This window comes from Streptopelia decaocto (genome assembly GCF_964273445.1).
Source record: "Streptopelia decaocto genome assembly, chromosome: 3".
Lineage (NCBI taxonomy): Eukaryota > Metazoa > Chordata > Aves > Columbiformes > Columbidae > Streptopelia > Streptopelia decaocto.
The window spans coordinates 18,650,676-18,674,973 of NC_138656.1; the positions used below are offsets into that span (position 1 = coordinate 18,650,676).

General features: G+C 37.7%; 1 protein-coding gene across 9 annotated transcripts in view; it reads left to right on the forward strand.

Moving 5' to 3' along the window:
* Positions 1–24,298, forward strand: part of CDC42BPA (CDC42 binding protein kinase alpha) — a 198,037-nt gene that overhangs the window by 159,238 nt on the left and 14,501 nt on the right. For 3 of the 9 annotated variants that reach the window (XM_082049753.1, XM_082049756.1, XM_082049758.1), the window contains 15 exons: positions 1,388–1,507; positions 2,189–2,269; positions 4,371–4,476; positions 5,205–5,341; positions 6,023–6,162; positions 7,023–7,104; positions 8,272–8,488; positions 9,220–9,282; positions 10,221–10,814; positions 12,660–12,757; positions 14,381–14,465; positions 15,984–16,107; positions 17,401–17,518; positions 23,747–23,815; positions 23,956–24,144. In XM_082049753.1, the coding sequence (XP_081905879.1) occupies positions 1,388–1,507; positions 2,189–2,269; positions 4,371–4,476; positions 5,205–5,341; positions 6,023–6,162; positions 7,023–7,104; positions 8,272–8,488; positions 9,220–9,282; positions 10,221–10,814; positions 12,660–12,757; positions 14,381–14,465; positions 15,984–16,107; positions 17,401–17,518; positions 23,747–23,815; positions 23,956–24,144 (2,223 nt within the window). Of the gene's footprint in view, positions 1–1,387; positions 1,508–2,188; positions 2,270–4,370; positions 4,477–5,204; positions 5,342–6,022; positions 6,163–7,022; positions 7,105–8,271; positions 8,489–9,219; positions 9,283–10,220; positions 10,815–12,659; positions 12,758–14,380; positions 14,466–15,983; positions 16,108–17,400; positions 17,519–21,807; positions 23,698–23,746; positions 23,816–23,955; positions 24,145–24,298 lie in introns of those variants that run through there. The other 6 variants (XM_082049757.1, XM_082049761.1, XM_082049755.1 and 3 more) reach the window with 5 other exon arrangements.

Consider the following 24,298-nt stretch of genomic DNA (forward strand, 5'->3'; position numbering starts at 1 on the left):
TCTATGTGTAGAAAACAGGTGTATCCCAGTATGAGAATTTCCCGTTTCCATTACAGAAATATTTGCAGGCATCTTAATATGCCTAAGTTGATTAAGCTGATGAGCATTCTCCACCAGATAATTTTTTTTGAAGGCCATGATGAAACTAGAAGCCATCAGACTTAACTCACTACTATTAAAAAGAAAAAAGGAAAATAAAAGGGGGGGAGGGAGGAAGGAGAAAAAAACTAAAACAAACCAAAACATCTGCAATGGCACCTGTTCGCTACTATGACTGAGTTTCTGGACAACAGGACTGTATATGCATGTATAAGAATGGCTTGACAATATATTTTATTCCCAAAAGGCAACAGAGTTTGTGGAATCCTTAGTGTGATGTCAGTGACAAATCAGATGAAAAACACTGGAACGTTCACATGCTTTCTGTAAGCGCTGCTGCGTATTTTAGTTTGTGTGCAAGCCAGGCAAATCCTTAGCAGTGGGAAACTGATGATGGTATTGCTCCAGAAAAAACAGGCATGTGATGGAAGCCTTCTGTGGGCCTTCAGCTTTTAGTTTTATTATTACTAGGGAACAGCATCCTCATCTCACTTTTTTTTTTTTTCTTTTAAATTTAAATTTACATAGAAAACTTTGATCTGGAGATGTCTTATTTTCAAGGAAGAATCCTGCACTCTCTGATTTTTCGGGTGCGCTGACAAAAGATGATTTGTTAGTCAAGATAACTGGTCATATCAATATAGTTTGTTGTTCAGTATAGTTCTGGGTTGGGCTTAGTTTCATTGTATATCAAGGAGTCGACTAGGAAAATAGTCTCTTGAAGAAACTGTATTCCTGTAAGGATGTTTTTGCAGTTCAAATGGGGTACAAAAAACCCCCGCAATTCTCTGTGAATATAATTAACACTAACCTAAGGAAATACGGTGTTTGCCTTTTCTCCTTATTTTGTCCTAAATATGTTTGCAGTCATTTCCATGGGCTATATGGGAATTCACTTAAGAAAGTGATAACAAAAAGGTAACAAATGTCTACTACCAGTGGAGAAAAGCCAGTAGTGTTTAGAGAACATCCACCTTTTAAAAATGCTGAATTACAAATCTCCTCAAGTGTTTATCAGGCCCCTGAACTAGCAGCTCTTATGCATGTGCTCACCTCTCAGCAGAAGCCTTGGCGTGTTCATATTCAATAATTTTCATTGCATTTTTATACTTTAATTAAAGAAGTTGCTTAAAACTGAATTTCTATCCTCTCAGTTCTCTCTTAGGAATTCTACTGCTCCCATATCTTATTTTGGTAAGAGTCAAGAATGTTTTTTTAATGATGCTTTTGATTTATTTTTTCGTTTTTGTTTTGTCTTGTTTTTTTTTGTCTTGAATTGTTCTCCTAGATTGATTCAGTTGAGAATTTTACGTTGTCTAATACTCCATCACGGGATGAAGATAGCAAGTCTCATCTCCATTCAAGATCACGGTCTCCTTCTACAGCTAGTGAGATTGAACCAATTGAGGTACTTCAGTGTTGACAAATTTTTGTCTTTTTTTTTTAAGGAGTAACAGTTTCACTCATAAAAATTGCTATTGCAAGTATTTTATTTAGAATTAAGCTCACTCCTCTGCAGAGAGACTGTTTAGGACCATGAAATAGCCTTCTGCACTAGTGGTGAACTGCATTTTGGGGAATGTTGCATTTCCTTTCACATATGGTTAATTAATTAGCGATGGGAACTATGTTGAATTAATTATTAGATACGGTCTCTCTTCATAACATATCCTCAGTTGTGAATATTTAAGAAATGTTGGCACAAAGTTAATGTTATACTGTAGTTTGTAAGAGCACGTTTTGGAGTCCTGCTGAAAGTCTTGTCAATACATAATATTAGTCAGGCTCTGAAACTATGATTATGTATTCCCTTTCCTTGTTAAAAAATATAACTCTCTGATTATTTTAAATTAGAAAAGATTCAATCAAAGATAATACAATGTTATTTTTTATGTTTAAGAGATGAAGCTTGCACATAATTTTGCTGAGAAATAAGATTTGGTTTTCTGAGTCCTTTCCTCTGTTTGGTTTCATTGTTTGTATGTTTGGGGATGGGGTGGGTGGGATGTTCTAGTCTTCTTACTTTTTTCAGGCTATCTTTGATAGTGCGCATTTGATGTCTTATTGATCCTTTGGGGACTATGTTCAGGTTACAGATCATCCTCCCCGTTCAATTCACACACCAACCATGAGGACGGCATATATTGGATCGGGACTCTCCGCACCAAAGGTATTCAGTCAAGCGTTCACACTTTAAATGTAGTAAGGGAAAAAATACCACTCCTGGGCAACAGCTTCAGGAGAATTGTTTATCACAGTAATCTTAGCAGAACTGACTAGAAGCGTTGTTTATATGCAAGCTGGTTGCTTTCTAAAATTTAAAACCACTTTATGTGGTGTGACCAGTTGTCCTAGACGTTCCACTGTAGCACCACGCAGGCATTTGATTATAGGAAAAACAGTAGTTTGGACATTAGAAAGAGTTAAATGAACCAGAACACGTGGAAAGGAAAAGAGACTTCCTAGAAGGAGGGTGTTTTCCAACCTTCCTTTATCCTCTGCATAGAATAAAGCTGATGTCACTGTGGGCCAGTCTCAGATGAGCACATCTTTGTGCTGATTACATGCTTGTTTTTGAGGAAAGGCAAAGCATAAGCCAAAAATGAAACCATAGATTTGCATTTTTGGTAAACAGTGTAGAGTGAGCGCCACAGCCAGCACTGCAGCACTGGGCTGGGAGAAGGAATTCCAGTTTTTCTGGGTTTTTACTTGCATAAATACTGACTTTACATCAGTCATTGAAATTAATTTGATGTTGGCCAAATAAGTCTATCAGTGTAAGCTCATACACAGTGAATTGCGGATATTCAAGAAAATAAGGAATAAGATACAAGCTATTAAAGGAAAAATTTTCACATAAAAGTTTCAGAAGTACCTCGATGGCTTAGGAATCTTCTGTATATTTAAAAAAAATGATGGTTTTTCTCCAACTAATCAATGAAGTAAGTCTTTATAATGGATCTGGTTCTCTGCTTTGATAAATTGCAAAGTAGCAAAATACTTTATTTGTGTAAAGGAAGACTAAAAAGTTTGGGCAGACAGTGTTCTGTTGGCAATGTCCTACTAGATCAATTAAAAAAAAATCCCTAAGTGCACTTGGAATCATGTGAAACACATTTTACTGTGCACATAATTTCATTTTTGCAGATATTATGCTCAGTGAGTAATGATTTGCTTTCTAATTTATTATGTTCCCTAACCTTCTTACTTTATGATTGGATCAGTTTTTAAAGAGTATTGTTTCTGTGCAAATTTCAAAACAAGACATCCATCTGTAGACAGAAAGCTGCCATTGTAACAGTAAAACTTTCATTAAATATGGATGAAGTTTGAGCCCTTAGCAGTGATATCTTATGCTGTGAAAAACAAAAAAGCGAATAAAATTTTAATATACCTACTCCTTAAAGTAGTCTGCATAATTTTCTTATTTCAGATTACATACGTTATCCAGGTTGTGTGGGCAGCCTTGCGTTCACCGTGTGCTTTATCCTTTCTCCACCTATCAGTTGCTGCTTCACTAGGAGATTTTTTAGAAAAGCGAAGCAGCTTCCTGGATTTTATATAAGGCTGTCGATGAATCATACTGCCACATTACATAGTCATTTAGCCTTGATATCATAGCATCAGCACTGCCATCCTTGAGGGGAGAGAGAGAATTAAAACACTTACTCATGTAGTCTGTGTTCCCAAGAACTAACGAGAAGCTCTTTCAAAATTAACTTCATCTATACTCGTGCTTTTAAATTTGGTGTTCTGAGAATTGCTTATGCCTGACACTATAAAACTGAACTCTGTCATGCTTTCTGGCATAAAAATTAGGATTTTGAAAAAGTCTGATATTTTGCTTTGAACTAAGGCAACGTTTCTTACAGAGGGGCATTGAATTTGTAGCTTGGAAGATGCTGTGGTAGGTTGACCTTGACTGACCACCAAGTGCCTACCAAGCACATACAAACACACGATCAACTTCTAGGCTGTAACAGAGTACTTTTGGCAACTTTCCTATCTGCAATGGAAGCGAACTCGTGTTCTGAGACAAGGTCCAGTTTCCATGGTTTCATTTACAGAGGATGGTTTAAATGATAAATAACAAGCACGGATAAGGAATTTTTTTCAGCCCATGTGTTGGGGTTCAGATCTCATTTCAGTAAACACAAATGAGCTAACTTATTAAACGTACCTATGCACCCTTATGTCTGTGAAAAAAAAAAGCAAACACCGTTCTTCCGAAGTGTCACAGATACTAACATCATTGTCTGCTTGTTTCACAGCCTAAAGCCCACCAGTTTGTAGTGAAATCATTTAATACACCAACAAAATGCAATCAATGCACATCTCTGATGGTCGGTTTAATACGACAGGGCTGTACTTGTGAAGGTAAGCACTTGGGAAAGCAGGAAAGGCGCACTGAAGTTCTTACAGACACAAATTGTGTGATAATGTGGAATTCTACTGTTTGTATTTTAAATAACAGAATATAATCTTGGGCTTCAGTCTTTCAGCAGTAGGAGCCAAGCGCTTTGAAGAGCTTGCGTAACAGATTACTTCGTTATCTGGGGACATACTTATTCCAGTTGGTGGTAAAAGAGCTTAGTTCAGTTTACTTAAAATAGCAATAAGAGGCCACAGTCAGTGGTCAAGTATGATGACAGCAGCTTTGCTTTCTGATTTAGGGCAAAATGTCAGACAGCTTTGACATTCACTACCAATTTTGCTTCTTTCCAGGACTAATTTGTCCTAGGTTTGTATGTTCACAGAATATCACTCATACTTTAGAGGAGCTTCCAGCTTTTTTGTTTACTAGTAGAGTTGGGCTTAGAGGAAATAATAGAAATTATCTCAGTGTGAGCTTCTAGTTAGGCTCTTTCTTACCTGGATGAAGCCAGACTATCTATCCGTACATCTCTGAAAATGAGAAAATCAGAATTTAGAGTAGATAAAAGCATGAACTGCTGCTGTACTCAGACATAAACTTCTGTCTCAGTATAGCACAGTTCAGTTAAACTATTCAATTGTTGGTCAAAAAAGTCGTTGTCGTTATTATAGCTTTTGCGCTGCACAAGAAGTAACCATCAAATATTTTTTTTTTTTCCTCTCCATCCAAGTATGTGGATTCTCTTGCCACGTGACCTGTGCAGACAAGGCTCCTGCAGTGTGTCCGATCCCTCCCGAACAGACCAAGGGACCTTTGGGAATAGATCCGCAGAAAGGCATAGGAACAGCTTATGAAGGACATGTCCGAGTAGGTATCAGGTAGCTGCATTTGGGACACGTATATTAGATTTGTTGCTTTCCAGAGCTGTAATTAAACTCTAACTGGGGCTTCAGGTGGGATGGCTTCAATTTTACCTTAAGGTAACAGTTTGGAAACTGAGAACTAAATATTTACAAAGCAGCTCTTAGCATTTTCAACAGTAGTTCTCTCTCCATCTCTGTCAGCCATCGTGCTTTGTGTTGGTTCTTGAATAGTCCATCTCTAGAGATCAGATCATCCTTGAGGGCCTGTGAGTTTTTGAGTCTTTCTGTTAATGCCAGTACTGTTTAGGGTCATTGGTGTGGATACTTGTACATAAATACTAAAAAAATTACTCAGCATAGTTTTGGCTGTATTCCTGTTGACCAACTGGAGATGGGTTTCTTTCTCTATGTTTGTCTATATAGCTTTGAAGGAGTTTGTGAAATAAGAACAGAGAATCTGGTGCTGTGAATTTTTTAAATAATCTATTGTGTTGTCTGTATGGCCGTGTTTGATGCTTTCACTGCGCCCATGCTATTGCTTATGTTGCTTAGTGTTATTTCTGCATGAAAACTTGTCAGCCTAGGTGAGAGAATTTTGTTGTTTGTTTGGTTTTTTTTACTGTTGGTTTGATTTTTGATTGCGTGCAAATTTACAGAGAGTTGATCAGAATTTATTTTGCTAAAGGTACCAAAACCAGCTGGAGTAAAGAAAGGTTGGCAGAGAGCACTGGCAGTGATCTGTGATTTTAAACTGTTCCTATATGATGTAGCAGAAGGAAAAGCATCCCAGCCCAGCGTGATAGTGAGTCAGGTCATAGACATGAGGTAAGCTGTTTGGTGCTGAGTGGGAGCTTTTCAGAGGCATTGGGAGGTTGGGGTTTTTTCTGCTTTTTGTGAAATCAGTAAGCAAGCTCCAGAGCTTTTATGAAACACAGTAATTTTTGTTGAGAGCCTCTAATTTTCCAGAAAAAAGTAGTATTTTCAGTTAGCCTGAACTCCACTTGCATGTTCATATGTGGCAATTTGAACTGCCATTACTACTTCATGTGCCAAAATGCATCTGTTCAATTGCACAGAAGATCGGGAATGAATAAAGAAGAAAAATACATTATTTTGGGGTTGAATAGAGTTTTGAAAGATGGGCAAAAATTTGTTGTAGCATAAAATTAATACAATTTTTGATTCATAAGGGCTAAATAGTTTGCTCTCACTGTCTTCTGTATTACTGAAATACTACCAGCTTCACTGAAGGTTGAGAATATTTGACAAATTGACCAAGTAAGGGTCACCTCTGAACTATGTTAGTTTATCCAGGAAGTCTCAAACCGCTGTACTGGTTTGTCCCTCTCCCAGTGAGTTTGGATTTTTATGAAAGAGTTGGAGAGGTGTTCTTGGTTCAGTCTTATTTTTTAAGTGTTTTAAAGGTTTTAATTTAAACAGACAATACACAGATACTCTGAATAGATGTACCACCATCAACATTTTCCATAAATTAATTAACATTGTGTTTGTGAGTGTCACCTGCAGAAAAAAGAAGAAAGGATAGTTTTAAAAATTCGACCTTAGTGCTGTCTTACTGTGTCCTTCACAAAACAAAGCCATTGGTACTATGGAAAAATAAGTAAAAAACATAGAGCTTTTACTCTCTCTAACTCTTTTCCAATAATGTTTGTGGTTTCCATAAGGGATGAAGAATTTTCAGTGAGTTCTGTCTTGGCCTCCGATGTCATCCATGCAAATCGAAAAGATATCCCCTGTATTTTCAGGGTAAGTGTTATGTCGAACCTGGTAACCAAGAAGTGGAGGGTTTCACAGTGGGTTGTATAGTGTCCAGTCACTGACAGCTTGCTAGTATTGAATTTCCTTTGCACGTTCTGGCTGCATGGTATCCATGACAGCTGCAGCAGTGCATAAGGATCTGTACATATATAATTTTCATTATAAAAATAGCACTTGAACATCTAGACAAGCTCTCATTTCCCCTTTACATGGGTTTTATTTTTTTTTTTTTAACCTTTATAATAAGATTTACTTTTCTCCTGTTGGTCATGTGGAATTCTTCTGTTATGACTTTTGACATTTTCCTTTCCTAAAATTGCCTTCTGCTTCTCAGTTTAATTTGTTCTGTTATTCCTGAAGTCTTTATTTTATAGATTTTCATTGTTTATATACATTGAATCTCTGAAAACTCCTATTCGTCAGGTAGTCAGTATAGAAATGGAGTGTAAAATAGTCAGCAAAATTTATGTCTGTTATCTGGTATCAGGATTTTGCCATCGTTGGCTTTTTCTAATATTCTTATTTTTACTAGATATTCTGTTGGATCTTTGACTGCAATGAAATATCTTTGGTGTCTTATTAATTACCCTATAATTTCTTTACTGTACCATTGCACTTCTTGTTTTTCTGGCTTTCAGACTGCTCATTGCTCTACATGCTGAGATGAGATAAACCTACAAAAGGGGCTTTCATTTTTGTCTATAAAAGCTGTACCAAATACAGGAAAACAGTCATGGATCATTCTTCCATAAAGACCATTCCTATTGTATTCAGTTATTAACGAAAACTCTTGGTCTTTAAAAAAGTACAGAATACTTTGTAAGAAGTACTTTTAATTATAAAATTGCTGTGAGAAATAGATTGCTATCTCATTTAGGGCAGACATTTCCAAATTATAGAATAAGTACAAATGCATTTAGAATAAAGCCACAGTTTTCTCAGTTCTTTGCTCAGTTACTCACATCTACATATTTTTCTGCTGTGGGTTCTTGATTGTGATAGTGTTTTGTATTAACTAGGGGTAAATTTTTGCATTCTTAGTTCAGACAGCTAATTAAAAGAGTACTTACAGGCATCTGATATCCTTGTAAAAAATGATCATGATTAATTTTTTTATTGCTTACCACTTAAAATAAATGTTTTATGATTTTCCAGGTCACAGCTTCCCAGCTCTCTGCATCCAGTAATAAGTGCTCAATCCTGATTCTAGCAGATGGTGAGAATGAGAAAAGCAAGTGGGTAGGGGTGCTCAATGAGTTGCACAGGATCTTGAAGAAGAACAAACTCAAAGACCGGTCAGTCTATGTTCCCAAGGAAGCTTATGACAGCACCTTGCCCCTCATCAAAACAACACAGTCCGCAGCAATCATAGGTATGAAATGAATAAGAAGAAAGCTCTACAAAAAATGCATAGGCTAAAAGCGTGCTTTTTTTGCAAAAACATTAAATGGCTTTATCTACTGAATAGAGAGTAGTATGTTGTGTTCTTTTCCCATACTGAAATGTGCCTGGGTTTGAGAGAAGTGCACTGCACTACCCGGTACTTTTGTCAGATCTTTAAGAATATTCACGTGTATTCATAATTATGAGGAATTTTGACTGAGAATTGGATATGAGTCTTTTGTTATTCTGTAAACATAATTCCATAACTGGGCAAAACTACAGAACAGACATAAATCACTGACTTAACAAAATCTGCATGTGGGACCAGAGAAAAAACATGAGAGAAAAAAAATAATTTAGTAATTTTAAATGCTACTGCATAAAATATGTTCAATTCTGATTATTTAAATATGATATTATATTTATTTAAAAATTGGTAGTCCACTTAAGTTCTCTGAATGGCTTTTTAGAAATGACGTTTCTTTGTGTTACTTCTACAAGCAGGAGAAATGGGAAAAAACTTGTTTTTCTCAGAAATTTTAAAGATTGGGAGGTTAGCAGTGTTTTTTTGTTACATGAATGTGTTGGGTTTCGCTTCGTATTTGTTTATTTCAAGATATTAAAAAACTGTCTCTGTTAATCAGATTACTGTTGTTGAAGAAGTATTTCCAAAGAAAAAAATATATATATATATCTTTTTTTTCCCCTTTAATATCACAGACCATGAAAGAATAGCTCTGGGGAATGAAGAAGGGTTATTTGTTGTGCATGTCACCAAAGACGGTAAGAGATTAGGAACTGGTAATAATTTCCTTAATATTAAATAACCCGAATGTGAATTTGTAACATTTTTTTCTCTTTCAATATCCTCTGGTTTCATTTTTCGTAATTTACTGTATTATCAGCTGGACAGCCCCATATGAGAGCTGGTAACCAAGAAGGTGTTCTGTGGGCTTTTTGGTTTGGGTGTCCTTTCCAGTGACAAAGATTCAGCATCTGAAATGCAGACAAAGGTTTTGTTCTCCTGTTTGAAGCAGGCTCAATATGGAATTCAGACCAAGTCACTCAGGGCTTTGTCCACTTGGGTCTTGAAAATCCCCAAGGATGGAGGTTCCACACTCTCTGTGGGCTGCCTATTGCAAAGTCTATTTATTCTTAAAATGAAGCATTTTCTTTGTGTGTCCAGCTGGAACCCTCCCCCGTTTCAATTTGTGACCATGTAGCCTGTTCTCATACTGTGCACCTCGGTAAAGAGCCTGGCTTGATCTTTTCTGTAACCTCCTCCTTGGAATGGAGATGAAAACTTACGTTCAGCATTGTAAAGAAATGTAATGACAGATGCCCAAGCTAATTCAACAAGCAACATATTTATTTGTGTGTTGCAGTTCTTTGATGGTTTTCCTTTATTCAGTAGTTTTGTGCTTCAAAACCATTTTTTAAAATGAACGCTTAAATGATACAACAATTGTTATTGCATTGGATGTGCTGCTCCTTTTTTCTGATGATGAAAAGCCAAAGGTCTATCCAGCATTGCCACATCTGGTAGCATTAAAATACAAGTTTTAATTCTGTACTTTTTAATATTGCAGGGAAGCAGTAAAGGGGATTTCTTGTGATTATTTCATAGTTTATCTGTACAAATATGTATGTTTTAATCAATTCACACTTCAACATTATTTACTTGGGCTTTGGGGGGGTTTTGTTTGTTGTTTTTTTTTTAGAGATAATCCGAGTTGGTGACAATAAGAAGGTTCATCAGATTGAGCTAATCCCAAGCGAACAGCTCATTGCAGTAATCTCAGGACGAAACCGGCACGTGCGGCTTTTCCCTATGGCCGCCCTGGATGGAAGGGAGACTGAGTTTTATAAGCTGGCAGAGACAAAAGGCTGTCAGTCAATAGTTTCTGGACACGTGCGCCACGGAGCTCTTACCTGCCTGTGTGTAGCTATGAAAAGGCAGGTCCTCTGTTATGAACTAAATCAGAGTAAGACGCGTCACAAAAAGATCAAGGAGATCCAGGTCCAGGGGAATGTCCAGTGGATGTCAATCTTCAGTGACCGTCTTTGCGTGGGCTACCAGTCAGGTTTCTTAAAATACCCCCTTCATGGAGAAGGCAGCCCATACAGTCTGCTCCATCCAGATGACCACACGCTATCATTTGTCTCGCAGCAGCCAACTGACGCCATCTGTGCAGTCGAAATCTCAAATAAAGAATACCTGCTGTGTTTTAGCAGCGTAGGGGTTTACGTTGACTGCCAGGGCCGAAGATCTAGACAACAAGAATTGATGTGGCCCGCAACTCCATCTTCCTGCTGTAAGTGTCTCAGTGTACTTGCTGTTATACATTGAAGTGATCACTGCTTGTATTAATGTCCACAGGAAGTTAAGTTCAGGGATAATTACCTGACAGGTAAATGGATGCTCTCAGCTTCTCTCAGCATTTTTAATCTAGTCAGAGGGTTTAATCCTGACTTTATTTATTCTAGTTTTGACTGCTCTGTCACTGAGCTATACTGCCATAGCACAAAGACGAATCAAGGGTCAGGATTTCTAACTCTGATGTCCGGTTTCTAAACATATGGTCTGATCTCTAAAACTGCCAAGAGCCTCAGCTCCTACAGAGCCTTCACTGTCACTGGGACTGGACATTTGATTGTGCTTCGGCTCAGCATTTTGATTCAAGCTTCCTTGATGTTCACAGTCATCAAGATCTGGTAGTTTGACTTGTTTTTCTCTAATGGTGACTATTCCTACTTTATGGGTTTTTTTTCCTTTTCTTACTCATTCATTCCCTCTTCCTCAGCAGTTTTTGCTGACAATCTTCTAATTCATCTCCTCTCTTTACTTTTTTTTTTTTTAAAACAATTTTTAAGTTTTCCCTCCTCACTTCCAAATACAATGTATGGCAGGCAGTATAAAAATATATTTCATAACCTTAAATGAAAAATACTGTAATTTTTCAAGATTTCAGTTTCCAGCAAGAATTGTGTTAAACGTTTATTGCATATTTTTTCAAAGCTGAGGCTTTATCTTTGTGACAGTTGGAGGAAAAAATAAAACTGCAATGCCTGACATCTTCTTTTTAATCTCCTTCTGAATGCAGATAAAGATAAGCCAAATTTGTCCTCAGGGTATCTGTGAATGAGCCCAGTCTTCTGCTGATTTTTAAAGCAGTCTGTGACAGCAGCGCAGTCACACTGCAGAGGAGAGGAGCATTTCACCACGTTTGAGTGAAGCCCCTTCCGAACGTGGAAGGAGCAACTTTTACAGGCTGTAATGTCACTTCTGGTTTTTAAGCGAGAGTGTGATTATTACAGTGCACTCTGATAATGAATGAATCAAAACAAAAGGTTTTGAGATAGATTGAAAACCAGGTATTTTCGCATGTAGTTCATCTATATGGTCATTGATATTTGTGAAAGTTTTTTGATTGCTTTAAATGAAGTGACTTGATGTGATTCCAATTCAGAACGGAGGTATGTTTTATAGCAGAAACTGTTACATTTCAACACGAATTGGATGCTCTTGTTAGTCTTGGCAGACCATGGCAGTCTTGTTGCTGACATGGAAATACTGAATTCTCCTTTAGAAGTGGTCCCAGCGGAACAAATTTCATCCTGCGGAAATGTGCCAGATAAGTAGCACAAGAATTTTTACAATCCAGAAAATAAGAGAATTAAACCTAGAAGGAAACATGAAGATTTTTATGACCGTGTCATGGGGCCTAGTTCCAACTGGTGTTCATTTAGTACCTACTCCAAAGACTAAGAGCTCAGTTCTTTCAGATGACAGTTATTAAAAAACAATATATTTTCCTACCACATCATTTACAAAATATGAGCTCTTAAAAACAGGGCTTTTAGAAGAAAGATTATGTTGAACCACATCAGTGTTTGGCAAAGTAAACTGTAATCCCTTGTAGTTCAAAAAGTATAGTTTGATTCTGCGAAGTTAAAAGAAACGTCACGGAGGTTTTGCTTTTTGGTGGCACTGGTTTGCCTTCAGAATCAATTTCTTGATGAGTTAAAAGACGTTTTGCAAAGATTGTTGTTGGATTGTGGGATTTTTTATTTAATAAATATGGTTAAACCATGAGAAATGGTATATTTTGAGCCATGTCTAAAAGCACATGACACTGTACCTAATCATTCCCTCTCAGGTTACAATGCGCCATACCTCTCTGTGTACAGTGAAAATGCAATTGATATCTTTGACGTGAACTCCATGGAGTGGATTCAGACTATTCCTCTCAAAAAGGTAACTTACTGTTTCAATATCAGTTAAAGAATATATCTAGACTCAGTGTTGCTTTGCTGCAGTCATATCGGGTTTTTTAAGCACATTAAAACTGCTCATTTAAAAATAATCAAACTAAAAGAAGAGCTACTGCCAAGAAACCAGTGCTTTTTGTTCAAAGTATAAGATGTGAAATGTGTTTTGCATGTGGTTTCAGTGTTTTAGATGAATGGGTCTGGAACATACTCATATGTTGGACTTGCTGATATTATTTTAGAGGAGCAGTTTCTTGGTATCAGTTGTATTGGGCTTCACTGGGAATGATTGCATCTGTGTTATTGCCAAAGGATGGGGGATGTTAAACAGGTGGATAATTAAACAGGTTTGCAAAAAATCGATCTCTCTGCTGCCGCTTGAGAACAGTGTTAGATGATAGAGTTAGAACATTTTGGTTCAACCAGTACAAATACTAAAACACGAGAATGATGTCAGGTTTGGATAACTTAGCAAAAGGAAGAAGTTTTTGAAAACTGACACTTCCTTGGTATTTAGGAGTTTTCTTCTCAGCTATATTTGGAAAGAAAAAGTAGAAGTGGGTTTTTTTTCCCCACAGTTTAGACTGACTTCAACTTTGTATTAGTGTCAACATAATTTCTTTAGCTGTCATAGAACTACAAGAAATAATTCTTGTGGTCTTGTGTTAGTTATTCAGTCTCCCTGCATATCAATTTCCCACATGTCAGATGCAGACCAGGACACTACAGCAATACTGTAAGGGTAGATAATGCAAAGATAAATGTGCTCAGCTGTTAACCATCTGAAGGAGAGAAGAAGAATCTGATCTTTTAGACAAAATTTCCTTTGCTCTTCTTGCTATCCAAACGAAAACTGTTTAAATTATTAAACAGTTGGAGCATTTTTTTCCTATACAGCAGAATGTGATTTAGCACTTCGATTAATATTTGGTTCAAGACTGCCCATGTAATGAATGAAGCTACTTTCAACAAACAAGAATTGCTACATCTCGGAGACTCAGAAATGGCAGTTTATTATGGAGAGTTTTGTTTCTAACACTAGTTGCAGATTCAGAGAGTGGAATGCTTCTTTCATTTTTGAAGTTGGAAATTACAGATACCAGTAGCTTTCAGCAAGCTGTATATACTCTTATCAAGTTATAAAGCATAATTGTGACATGATAGTAGCACAGAATAAAAGCACAGCTTATTGCTCTGTGCATCTTGTAGGCAAAATTGAATTGTTGCATGAACTAGACTTCTAACAAAACTATGTAATTAGGTACTGGGAGGAATAGTGTTAACCCTGTGTCTTTAAGTGGAACTTTAGGCAACTCGCTCTATACTCATTCTCCAAACAGAAGTTTCAAATCTAAAATTGTTTTGTAGCTTTAATGACTGACTTGTTGTTATTCTTGAGAGCAGGAACGTGTTACTGGTGATAGGAGATGCTGCAGATCTTCTGTGGAGCTGGCTCTGCTCTGGCCAGTTACACTGTTCAGCTCCCAGGTTGGCTTCATCAGAGTGCTCCTTTTCTACAGTTTATAATATACCTTGGAGCTTTCAGAATAAGATGCACTCTACTAATGTGAGTTATTACTGTCACAAGGACTGATTTTCCTTGTTTCAGGTACGACCCCTGAATACAGAAGGATCACTAAACCTTTTAGGCCTGGAGACAGTTAGATTAATATATTTCAAAAACAAAATGGCAGGTAAGTAAAGAGAAGCCAATTTTCATTGTGCAAATTTTTGTTTAGAAAGAGCATTTTTTTTGGCCTCAATCTCTGCATCGTGGACAATGATCTCTCGAATGTACGTGTGCTTGTTAATTTAGGAGAAAGCAAAACTTATAGATTCCAAAGTGATTGCAATGATGTCTGCTAGGCAGCTGCTCTGAACTTTTTTTTCCCTTTTGAATATTTAATGAAGACTTGAATGAAAACTGGAAAATAGAAAATAGAATGACAAGACGTTTCCTCTAAATCTGGGGGCACCTGCCAGCACACTATCTAAAAATGCCTGCACAATTAAGGTCCTTTTGACCTTTTTTTCTTTTCAAAGCCCATTTCATAAGCATGCTCCTGAGTAAATTTCCTTAACCTTTTGTTTAACCTCCTAGATGGAGAGGGGGTGTGCTTTGATTTAACGCTCAAAAGCTTTTTTTAAACAACTCTTCTGAAAATAGTGAGAATAGACACTGTAGAAACATATATATTCCTGTTGGCAGTATCTCAAGCAAATCGGTAGAAAAGGAATGACAGTGGTAGAGAGGAGCAATGTGGTGGGAGTATGTAGAAAGAATTTTCAAGTCTAATAAAGATCCAACATTAAAAGTACAGCAGAAGAGTTAAAAAAACTGGAGAGCATAAGGATCGGAAGTAAGGCTGATGGTTTGTTCCTGTACGCTTCTCACTGTTTCAGAAAAGGTTGCCAAACAGTCAAATATCCTCCGGGTGTACCGCTTTAGCTCGAGGAAAATACTTGCAGACTTCTACTTGCCTAGTAGATCCCACAGTTAATGTAATATCCAGTTGATCTTAAGGAAAGAAGAGATTTCAGTTGCGTACAAAACTGTTTTGGCAGTAGGTGTTGGGTATGTTCAAGCTTATTAAGTGTAACTTTAGTCTCCATATATATAAAACAAGACAGAGCAGCTGCAGCATTCATTCAAAGTAACGCTCCTATTGTATGATTATCTCTGCTATACATTTCATGTATTTATTAAAGATGTCTTGGCCAGACACACACATGTGGAAAAAATCTTCCCTTTTCCCACAGTTGCACGAAAATACACCAGTGCTCAAACATTTCCAAAGGAGCGGTCTCTTTTGAGCAGGGACTGAATGAAAAAGAATCTTGCATTGAATTTCCAGACAACCGGCAAAACAAGACTGTTCTAGTGATTTTCAGTGAAAACTGCCAAAGAAAGTTTGAGATAAAGGATGGAGATCCTTTCCTGCCCACCTCAATGTTTTGTTTGAAAGAATTAATCAGTGGTGTTTTGGGAACATAGTTATGGCAGCTTGTATGTGAAGAAAGGTTAAGTCTGTTGCTGTATAACAGAGTAGGTAGACCAAGAAAATCCATAAACCAAGGAGCATTTGTTCAGGTTTCATGGGAAATGGGTGGTGTCCAACACTAGCAAGAGCAGAGAAAATGTCCTTGAATTTAAATGCCATTCATACCTAATGACTTGTCCCACTGGATCATCATATTTATATTGATTGCAGAGGGCGATGAACTGGTAGTTCCTGAGACATCAGATAACAGCCGGAAGCAAATGGTTCGAAACATCAACAACAAGCGCCGCTATTCATTCAGAGTACCAGAGGAGGAGAGGATGCAGCAGAGGAGGTCGGTATTCAACATGTACTTGTCCTCTGTACATGCCTGTAGGCCCTGAAGGACAGCGACTGATGCCAATGCCGTACTTCATTTGTTGCTTTCTGGAATGCCGCTCAGATGTTTGTGTCTCTTCACAACCGCCTTAATCCTCAATGCTTAATTTCTGGTAATACCAGTTTGTACATGGATATGCACTGGATACACAAGTATTAATTACTTCAAATTAATTATGTCAAACAGCTGTAATTTGGAATGCATGTCTCAATACTGTATATAGGTACATAGGTGTACACATATACTGTATATATAAAGATCTGTAATAAATGCTTTGCAAAAGGAGATTACATTGGTAACTATGCATATGGATTAATTATTAATACTTTTAGACTCTGGTTCTGCTTTTCTTTCTGAAGGCAATTCCACCTTCGCAGTATTCCAAGGCATCTGCTTTTTTGATTTATAAATTCAACTACATAAACATTCTATAAATCTCAGAAAACTCGCCTCTTCAGAGAACATAGGACTTCAGGATGTGTTTCTAATAGAAGTCTTTAACAGGTCACAAATACTTCCCTTAAATGGCAATAAAAATAGATCTGCACTACTCACAGTGTTCACAGAGGATGTTACTGACCATTTGCTGTCACTCACTAAAGATGCCCTGCTGCTGTGCTAAGCTACACCCCAAGAACTGAGCAGTTCAGTTTTTCTAACTACCAACATCTTCCAACAATGGTTGGCTCCCAGCTTTCCTTTCTTTTTGCCTCTAAGAAGTGTAACAGCTGTGTACAGTGGAGATAAAATTCCAGGTCTTGCCTATTTGGAGCTGATTGCAGTTTGGTCTTTTAAAATTTCATTTATTCTGAGTTCTGAAATGCATCTTTGCCCTTTTGAAGAGCTTTTAATTCTGACCACAGACTGAGAAAGGTACTGCAGTATTATTTTAATTCTATTTTCATATTTTGTACTTCATTTTCATCTCCACTTTATAATGCATCACAAGTGAGTTCTGCTTTTCCTCATCTTACAGAGCTTTTTATCAGCTCATACTGGTTGTATATTCTTTGAATGTCGGTAACTATTGGGTGTGGGCAAACAGCATTATTTTCTTCTGGCCCCATTCCCTCTTTTCAAGCTGGAAGCTTGTCCATGCCAGTGCTGATAGCAAGGGTTTATCACTGTTAGCATGGTTAAATAGTTATTTTCCATTTAAAATAAGCTGATAATCAAAGCTGTACGTGTTCTATAAATGTCCATCCTCGCCTGGAATGAAATACCCAAACAAAGTATTTTCTCTTCCAGGGAGATGCTACGCGATCCGGAAATGAGAAATAAGTTAATTTCTAACCCAACTAATTTTAACCACATAGCACATATGGGTCCAGGAGATGGTATACAGATTCTCAAAGACCTTCCAATGGTAAGTACAAAACTACATGTGAGAGTGACTGACTGCAACAGAGGCTGGAAATAGGTGAAAGACAAATACAATTTTAAATTTGTATTCAGTGTGTTGATGTATTTCATATCAGGAGCAGTGTAACTAGAGGATGTGAGCTGAAGATGCTCTGCTGTATGTGATAAAATTTAAACAAAGAGGATGACACTTGAGCATCAATGGGAGGAGGAAGAGTGGCCAGCTCCTCCTGAGTTTTAAGGCAGGTTGGCCTTTCAGTGTTAAGGATATTTTTTACAACCCATATGCAGGGATAAAATTAAGAGGATTTGGACCTGTGTTCTTTGTGCGAGTGGAAAGAGAAATTCCTTTCTCCGTGAACTGTCATTCAATTCCTTTCTTGTCTTCCCACGTTTAGCTCCAACTTGGCATCTCTCTTCACAGTCTCTTTCCCTCAGACAGTGGAACTGTAGCAGTTTAAGTGTGTGGTGCCCCAGTTTCTTTCCATGCCAAAGATGCTATGTTTCACTTTCTCTCCAATTCAACTAGTTTCAATGAAACAGAACTTCTTACATAAAAACTAACATTTTAAGTTGAAAAATTGAAAAAAGAATCATGTAATAGCACACACCCGTTTCTTTCCACAAAACCTTATGCAGGCAGTGTTCACCTGGAAGTTACTGAGATTTTTAATGAGCTGAAGACCAGTTAATATTTTGTTCATAAGAGGGTAGCATTCTGCTTGCTTCAAGCTACATTAAGCATCTCATTTGTGTATTCTGTATTGTTTTCTAAACTTGTCCACAATGACACAGATGTTATTCAGAAGATGCTAATTAGCACTGTAAGAAAGATCAAATAATATGATATATCAGACAGAGGACATGAGTACCACCATAAGACATAGGAGTTAGTACTGTCTGAAATGTGAAATTAGTGCTTTCTGAAATGATCATCATTATTACTTGGAGTTTGTGCAGAAGTAGCTGCTCAAATTGTGATTTTCAGATGCTGAGAAGCCCAAAGGAAACAACAGTAAGACTAGAAAATAAAGCATGCCGTGCAGTTGCACCAGTTTAGGAGCATAGCCTCTGGTCTCTAGATACTCATTTTATCTCATTGGTGCAGCAAATGATACTCTTATGTTACACTTGACTGTAAAATCTACACATTGTAACCGAGCCCTTCCAGCACTGTGTTTTCCTTAGATGAGAATATGCAAAGAACGGAAAGTATTTACTTGTACACTCTGAGAAACCTCTCAATAACAAATATATGCAGTGTAATTGAGCAAAAAAACAACATCATGTGCATGTGTTTATCAATGAATAAAAAATAAAGGAGCCGATTCTAGAAAACACGTGACAAATCTAAGGGAAGTTGGCAGGTAGTGTTTATCTTACCTAGATGCGAATATAGACATGTCTAATGTTAAACAAAGAACGATCATCTATTTCAGGGCAGGATATAGATCAGAATGTTTTTCCACTTTTCTGTTTCTGATGGGTTCTCTGAAATATTTCTGGCTCTACTCAAGCACAGAAAATAATCTGCTACTGCTAAAGTTAGGGCAAAAGACATTCCATTTCACTCCATCAGTAGCTGAAAGTTCATGGGAGTCAAAAGCTGCAAGGTTTCTTCATCAAGCCCTAAATCTGGCAAGTATGAAATGAGGAATGATTTTTATCCACAGAAGGGACTTTTCTAGGCTTACATGGATTAATATTTCTTCAGCTATGTCGTCTCTAAATGGCTTTGATCTTAAAATTCATTGTAATTACGCAAGTCTTGTATTAGCTCAAAAGTCATATTTGAAGTTAGGGCTGGTACTTTGCTTCTAACCAATCAGTATGATGTTTTGAAATAAATTAATCAGTCTCTTCCTGTACTTAAAAGTGATGAGAAGACATGAGAAAATGTGTACAATATAGAATTTATTGCCACACTTGTTCCATGGCTGCAGCTTCTTTCTAAGTTTACTATTAAAAACTCATTTTTTGCAAGTAGGTATCAGTCTTAATGCTGGGAGATGTTACTGCAGATAAAGCAAATTTGACGTGTATTTTTCCAGCAGCTCCTCGCAATATCATACTGTATTTGTATTCCTAACTTAACGGGTACAGAATTGCTTCAATCACAGGACTTGAAAGTGTGTGAATTTGAAAACATACGTTGAGATTAGGAAATAACTGTTGTGTCGAGCTACTTCAGTCCATGCAGCCTTTTCTTTTCCGCCAGCTTCCTGTAAGATATTTGGCTGGACTGAGTTTTCATTTAGTCTGTGCCAAATTACCTTCTTTCTTTCTCAGGCACACATATACAAGAGAAGGAGTTGTACGTGCATATGATGATATGCATTTAGTCTAATGTTTTATTTGAAAGATAAATTTAGAATTAAAAGAGAGTATGGAAATGGAGGATGTTTCCTGGAGAATCAGTACACAAGGTAAAGAATACTCATCCAAACCTGTGTACAGTTCATCTCTAATGGTGGTTTCTTTACAAGGGCTTGGAATTATTTCATACCTTGTTCCAAAAAGGTGAATAGCTATTTTTTTTTTTGTGCTTCTTGGCATGTGTGGTGGTTTTGCAGCTGGAACATCTTACTTATATTTTTAAATAGATTAGTATGTTTCAGAAGAAAAAGTATTTATTTTTAGAGAGCTATGGGAAAGACTGCAGCATTTCACTTTGTGAGTGCCCGTTTCTGTTTATGAACACAAATGATAAAATAGATTTTTGCATTTAAAGAGGGCTACCGCTAGGGGGAACAAGTAGTGCAAGGCTGATAGTTAACCTCAAATCCTCTTCATCCAACTATTTTAGGTGATATAGCTTCTTTTTTAGTGGATACTGGAATGCAGAAAGTGTATAAAAGAATGGACTGGGCTTTTCCATTTGCAGTTTCTTGCAAATTATTAGAGCAATTTCAAATTTGACTGTATCTACTGATACAAATTTGTTCATTCAGCATGAGCTGCATGTGCTATGTAGACAGAAGGCTCCTTAGTAATAAATAGGTTTTAATAGAGAATAAATAATTTAATCTGAGTTGCATTAAATTGTTACAAACTAAATAGCCAGCTCAGCCTAGCTTTTATCTAGCATCCATGGATGAACTTTATAAAACAAATTACTATTTTTTAATAAATATCTTTATTTATTAATATATACAGGGTGTTTCAAAAAGATGGACCCAATTTGAAATCACTATATCTCTGCAACCACGAACCATGCATGAATGAAACTCTCACCACTAGAAAGGGCAAGGCATAGAGTTTCAAGGGATTACTGCTAGATAACTCATTAATCCATTAGTAAATGTTTGTGTAACATGTTACCATCTTGAAATATACTGCTTTGAAATTGGGTCCATCTTTTTGAAATACCCTGTACGTATTCATATACGCAATCTGTATCAAATCAAAATGTATCTCTGCAGTCCCACTAACCTGCCTCTGCTGCCTTTTGCAGGGGAAATGGCAAAAGCTAAACAAAGTGCAGAATTAGATGTGGTAGCGATGGCCCTTGCATGGGTGGGCAGGAGGGGACAGACATTGCATATGTGTCCCCTGGCATAGCTGCCTGCTGGATGCAGAGCCAGGGGGAGCTTGCTTCCTCTCTGCCCTCTCCTGCTCTTAATGATAGCTTATAAAAGACCCACTTTAGAGCGTTCCATTTGTATTGTAAATGTACAAAACGAAAATTGGAAAAATGGAATGTTTTAAACTCTATCAGGCTATTTGGTGTGTTGTAAACAAAACAGATGCCTATGTATGTGCGACACATCTGTCTGCGTGGGATTGCCCTTGCTGAGGCAGCCACGTGAGGGGGAAAGATGCTTTCTCTGTGCATTGTTTATGAGGTCTTGCTATGCAACAGGCACACGGCGTGAACAGTGAGATATGTTCATGGCAAATTGCAGTCTGTTCACCTGGTCCCACGTTGTTCTCTCCATGAACAGGCACCCTTGACTCCCGTATAGTCCTGTGTTTGGGCAGGCACGGACATGCCCAAGGCTCAGAGTGAGATCAGCTTTAAGAGAGAAAATATTACATGTTATCAGACAATTATAAATTTGCACCCTTCTTTTCTTCCAGACCCTCAGGGGTCTGGCTGTGACAAGTTTGTGGGCTACAACACAACAGAAACCTGAAGTGCTTGTTTGCTATGAAAAGAGCTGTAATCAGTACATATTTGTATTTTATTGATGTGGATACTAGAACTGGGTCATTGTCTTGTTTTGTACAATTTAGAATCGTTCCTGTTAGTATATCCCCAAACTTATTTATTTACATGTTTTTCTTCCCTAGCAGCCTGTCACCAATTAACTGGCCTTACAGTCTGGCCTCCCTTCTGCCCTCTTGTCCCTTGAAGCCACTTTATCGTGGATGCTCCTTTGTAGTGAAGATCTGAAATCTGGAACTGCACTTACTGCAGCACAGACCACCTCTCTGTGTACATCAGATGTACAGGATTGATTTTGCTTTCATATTCTGCATGCCTAAGTATTTCATATACAAAAGCTAGTCTTGACTGCCATTATATTTGAACATTATGCTTCAATTTGACCTCATTATACATAAGCCATTATACCTTCATTCTAGATGATGTGTGAAACTTTGCTTGTTTCAAATGAGAAACTTTCAGAGTAAATGGATACTTACTCAGATTTGGGCTTCTTTAAAGAAAGTGGGAACCTCATGCATGCAGCTAATGGTGGAGTCCATGGAGGAAGTTCCATGGAGGACCGTTTTTAAAATGTTGCCGTATTGTGGCTTTCTCACATCCATGAATGCTGGCTAAATATTTTAATGGTCTGCAGTTGGCCTACCCTCTGCTTTTGAGCTTCTCATTTTAGATGTTGCCTTTTCTCCCTTACTGGCTTTTAGGAATGTAGCTGGCTTTGCTGCCAGTTCTCTGTTGTGAGCAGATAACTCGGCAAAGTCTGCTTTCATGGACCATTCTTGGAATGGAATGGTGGCTTCTTGTACTGATATTTAGATGCCACTAAACTTACTAATGACAGTTTAATGTATATTGTGTCTTATATGCCATAATGTGGTAATTGATATTTTGGTTAACATGCGAAGCCTCATAATAATTGTGTTTAGGGGGAAAAAAAAAAAAAGTTGTATTTCACCAGCTGAACTGAAGAGAACAGTAATAATAATGTTTGATAATATGTATTGCGATGTGATTTAATGTTCTTCCAAACTTTAATACGTTCCACATACAAAAAGTAGTGCCTTAGGATTAGCGGAGGGGTAAGCTATATTTTTACCATATTTTATTTTTTTAAGTCCTAACATTTCTAACATTACTCAGATCTGTTTTAAGGTGATGAAATCAGTTGGGCAAGGGGAAGAGAAAATTAGAAGTTAGAAATTAGACAAGGTGTTCTGATTTGCTGGTGGCCGTTGGGCAAACCACCCCCTCGCAGGCTGCCCTGCTGGACATGTACGGATGGCACAGGGAGGAAGATGGAGCCTTGAAATGCTCCCCCATTAAACCTCAATTTAGATGACTTTAAATTACAAGAGCACTTGTGTCAGCACATGCTGTAGAGATTAATTAGAAATTGTTTCTGTTTAAGTTGTGGGATTATTTCTCCCCTCTCTTTCTTTACATCACGCTCTGGGAGCACATTGCTCCGTTGACCTATTAAAAACATTTTAATTTCCCAAGACTTTTGCACCTTATCTGCTGAGGGACTAGTCTGCTGCAGCACAGAGAGGGCAGAGCGAAGTCTCTTGATGACTAAAGCGCTGTGGGGATTCAGTGAGTGAGTAGAAGGACAGAAGCCTTGGGTCGTCTGTCTGTCTGCAGCATAGTAAATTTTCCCAGTTGTCTGACACTAACCAGCTCCTTCACACCCAACCTGTGTCTCTATCCTGTCAAAACACTGTTCCCTCCCGTTAGAAATACTCTGTTTGTTGTACGGGTGATACTTAATTTTAATGGAATCACTAAAATGCATGAATAACAGAAGGAAATCTCTTACGATCTTTAACTGTTGTGTATTCTCATCTTTTCTTCTCCCCACACCATCTCACCTGTGTTCACCTTCCTTTGTTTGTGTTATGTCTATTTTAGATTGTAAGCTCCTCAAGGCAGGGAACTGATGCTTCTTGACTGTCTGTAAAGCACCTTTTACAACTGTGGTGCTCTTTGAAATATCAAATAATAATTAATAAATATTAGAATCGATTCCCAATGAGTTAAAAGTTTTATTTGTTTTTAATGTTTTAGCAACAGCAAGGGCAGCAGGCCCGTATGACACCACGTAAGGAAGGTGCTCGGAAGACTGGGGGTGACAATGTAAGAACCTGTGTGTTGGTGGGCAAGCAGGGTTGCTGTTTGGCTCTCTGTCAATGTCTGACTGCTCTTGCCGACTGCTGTTGCCAATGTAACCTGTACAACCATCCTTCATTGCTTTCTCTCTCTGTTGTCTTTGATAGCAGCGTTCCCCTTACCAATTCCCTCATCATCATCACTCCCGTCTGATCTCCTCTCCGAGCAACTTTGAGCACATCTACCACATGACTGTTAATTCAGCCGAAAAATTCCTCTCTTACGATTCCATAAACCCTGCATTTTCCCCGCCTCCGCGCTCTGTCCTCGGTACTCCAGACTTAATGACTCTGAGGGTATGAACGGCTGAGTCAGGTGTTCACTCTACTAACACTGTGTGGTTTTCCTTTTGCCTGGCTATTAACATGGGAGAAAAACCCTTGTGAGCAGTTTCTTTGATTTTCTGCCATCACCTGTGGTCTTTTTGCAGTTCTGACATGCCAAGAAACA